The 3,799-nt window shown below is 47.0% G+C and overlaps 1 protein-coding gene across 2 annotated transcripts in view; it reads left to right on the forward strand.

The window, feature by feature from the left end:
• ASAP1 (ArfGAP with SH3 domain, ankyrin repeat and PH domain 1) overlaps positions 1 to 3,595 on the forward strand; it is a 340,720-nt gene extending 337,125 nt beyond the window's left edge. For both annotated transcript variants that reach the window (XM_010844319.1, XM_010844320.1), the window contains one exon: positions 861 to 3,595. In XM_010844319.1, the coding sequence (XP_010842621.1) occupies positions 861 to 935 (75 nt within the window). In that variant the 3' untranslated portion in view covers positions 936 to 3,595. The remainder of the gene's footprint in view (positions 1 to 860) is intronic.
• The last annotated feature ends 204 nt before the right edge of the window (positions 3,596 to 3,799 follow it).

A 3,799-nucleotide genomic window follows, 5' to 3' on the forward strand; every position in this document is an offset into this window, starting at 1 on the left:
GCCTCAGTTTCCCCCTCTGAAAAGGGAGGCACGAGTCACCCTCCCTCACAGGAATGTCTGAGGACTCACGTGTGTGATGCCAACTAAGACCCAGTGACATGGGTCATCCCAGCCTTGTTATTAACCCCTCTGTCCAGATGGAAACCGGTGCACAGAGGCCCACCCAAGGCCCCAGGCCCGGGGAGCAAAGGAGGCCGCCCATCTTTCTCCGTGATGGTCATCCGAAGCCAGCGTGCGTGTCGCTGGTCTTTTTTCTGATAGGGTTCTCTTCGATGCAGTTAATCCTCATGTAACTGAGGTTATTAGGAGCCTTGGCAGGTAATGATGGCTGACAGGTTTAGGCAGCAGACAAGAAAACAGCTGTAAAATCTGCCCTCATCGCTCTCAGGCTTTCATAGCATCCTCTTCACCACCACAACCAGAAAGCAAGTTCTTGGTGCGTTGCAGCCCTTTTTATGTATAGAATCGTTGGTTTAGTTTCCCCACAGGCTGAGAAGCAGGGGTTTTTCAGCCCTGTTTTACAGACAGGGAGGCTTAGCACGCTTTGCGAGGTCGCCCAGCGGGAGAGGCAGCTGAGAGGCCTGGTTGAGCGTGTGGTTGAGGCTGCAGCCTGGGAGAGACCGTGGCCGGGCCCACCCCCCCCCCCCCCCCGGCGGCCCTGTCCCTTCGAGTAGAAAGTGAGGGCCCCAGGACCGTCTGCCTCCCGGGGCTGCCTGCCGGTGAAGCGACCCCTGTGAAGGCGGCTCCGCCGTGCGTGGCGCCTTCGTCGTGTCTCCCCGGGGCCTGCATCAGCATGAGCTCCGGGGGCGTTCGGACACACCGGCCGCCTCCTGCCTGATGCCTCTCCTTTCTCCCTGCAGATTGGGCACATCGAGGGGCAGCCCGAGAGGAAGGGCGTCTTCCCAGTGTCCTTTGTCCACATCCTGTCCGACTAGCAAAAAAGCAGAGCCTTCAGACTGTCCGCACCCGTCATGCCAGACTGCTGCCTCCCTGGGACCCCGTGCGCACCGTGTAAATAGCTGCTGTTGCCGAGTGGAAGCTCCCGGAGGGGCCGCCTCAGGAGGGGAACGGAGCACGTGTTGTAAATACCCTATGGTCTCTGCCTTCGCCAGTATTAGGGTAGCCTTGGGACCCGGTGCGCCTTACTGGTTTGCCAAAGCCATCCTTGGCATCTAGCACTTACATCTCTCTCTATGCTGTTTTCCAAGCAAACAAACAAGCAGGAATATAGGAACTGCTGGCTTTGCAAATAGAAATGGTGTCCAGCAACCGTTGAAGGGCACAGCATTGCCTCTCTGTTCCTAACCTGACAGTATTCTCCATTGTGTTACTGAAAAATGCAACATTAGCAAAGAGGTGGGTACTGTCTTCCAGGTGAATCTTTCCGCTCCGTGACAGACCAGCCTGTCGTTATCTGTGTACACAGTTTACAGCTACAAAAACCGACTTTGGTATTTATTACAGAAAAGCGCTCAGTTCGGTGTAAGTGTTATTCCTTCAGCAAAGTATCCACTGACCCAGAACGTTGGGTGGCATTTTACAGTGCCCACAGCCTCACGCAGGTTTAGACACGTGGGTTTATGCTGTCTTAAGAAGATGAGTGCCCGCCCCTGATATTACCTCATTATGCAAAAATAACATATCCTTCATGACTATTTTCACAGAAGTTTAAGACACATCTGATGAAGTTCAACTTTCAAGAACCAAGGACTGCCAGAAAATATTAGCCTCTACATTATGCATGCATTTAGAAGCTTACCTGAAATCTGCCTTTTATAAAGGAATAGTATGGATAAGTTGAACTGTACATTTTTTTTTAAACTTGATTGCCATTAAAGCAGAAATTATAAGGTTGCAACAAATATTTGTTTCCAGTCAGTCATTTGGCTTCCTCAAGAGTATGAATGCACATATCACATTATGAATTAGCATCCTTCAACTATGTTAACACCTCTAACATGTCCGTTTTAAATTCTTTTCTTAGTTTTCATTCTGGATAAATTTAAACTTTCAAAAGAGTGTTCAAGAAGATGACTAATTCAGAAATCAGTTCTGCCCACCGTTTTCCCCCGCCCACCCCCGCTGTAGAATTCAGGTGCTGAAACCAGCCTTCTTTTTTTTTTTTCTTCATTTCCTTTAGTAAACTCCAATCATAGATAAGTTTCCCAGCTCTGTTGAACAGACACTTCATCTTCAAGTCGATTCATAACCAAGTTTCTGAACGCTGCTATGAATTGCACTGTGAAACATGCTTTTCTGCCAGGGGTCCCTGCCCCTCCCAGTTTTTTTTCTCATCCCAGCCACTTTCATCAGACCATCAAGACCATCCTCAGTTTTTCAGTCTTTTACATCAGCCTGAATGTGGGGAGAGAATACCGCTCCGCTCCCCAGTCAGTGGGACTGCTCTCGGATTCCGAGGCCCGCGTGTCGTCCTTGCAGTGCGCTTGCTTAAACGGCTACGTTGGCAGCAGCGCAGGAAGCTAATATTTTTAAGCAGATCATCCTGGCAACGAGTGAGAAATGTTCATTTCACAGAAGCACAGCTCCCAACCAGACCCTTAGGGGAGCCCTCTATAATCGAGTCGCAGTGCTCGGCGAGCATTACCTTAGCTCTGCTCACGTGATCACTGAACCAATAAACCTTGCATGACAAACCTGCAGCAGATCTCACCAGCTATTATGGGAAAGTGATTTTAAGCAGCTGCTTCCTCAGCATCGCGGCACACGTGAACTCCACACAGATACGAGGAACCAGCCTACGTGCTGGTGTGCGTGGCCCACAGTGTCGGCAGCCTCGGTAGTTTAGCAGCCGGGTGTCAGGACAGGAAGTCACCTCCCGAAGTCATTTACTGTACCAATTCATTCACTTACGCTTAAGTTACATTCAAGCACTGTTCATTTTTGTGGCCTACGGTATTTTCAGCTGATCTCAAAATAAACTGGCTTTTTAAAAAAAGAACACGAAAGCACGATGTCTAAAATCACATGGAATTAATTCCTTTTCTTTTTTCCTCTTTTAGAGCAACTTTTACACAGATGCTTTTTTTTTTTTTTTAACACTTGCTTGTTTTTTTCCTGGTTTTGTTTTTGTTTTCCATCAGGAATCTGAGTTTTCTCTAACCCAGCTTACTGTGGGACATAGGAAAAATAGATATAAATAAATATCTTTGGCGACCTTGGTTGAGTTTGAATCTGGTATTGTTCTTAAACTCAGTGAGCCGCTATCTGCAATTTTGTACATGATAGAGAGTATTTTGAAGGTATGGAACCTTACGGGAAAAATAGCTAATTCTTCTTTGCCCCCCCGCAGCGGGGAACGTTATGTTCTGCAAATAGTGTGTGTCTTATTTTACTGTTGAACAGCAATTGCTATTTATTTTTTTATTGCCTAGAACTTCAACATGTTGTATAGGGATCCCACAGCGCCACAAGTTAAATTCTGAATTCCCATCTGGATGTTATGCTCAGACATCAGTACACTCGTCATTTCACATGTATTTAATGTGACTGTTTTCCAGTACTGTATGTGTTCATTTCTACTTTTTTTAATATTTAAAATTGCTTTTAAATAAACATATTCTCAGTTGATCCCAAACATCTGACATCAGGCCGTTTTGTGAGTTGTTCACGACTCTTCTGACTGGAGGAAATCAGAACTTGACTTGGCAATGTTTTGTGGGGGGTTGCGGGGGGAGTGGGTACAGATAACACAAGTCTCGCAACTTCTACATTCAGATTCACTTCAGATAAAGAATGTGCATCACTTTCCTCGGCTTAACAAACCATGGACCTTTAGCAT

The sequence above is a fragment of the Bison bison genome, unplaced genomic scaffold (assembly GCF_000754665.1).
Source record: "Bison bison bison isolate TAMUID 2011002044 unplaced genomic scaffold, Bison_UMD1.0 scf7180017864199, whole genome shotgun sequence".
Classification (NCBI taxonomy): Eukaryota; Metazoa; Chordata; class Mammalia; order Artiodactyla; family Bovidae; genus Bison; species Bison bison.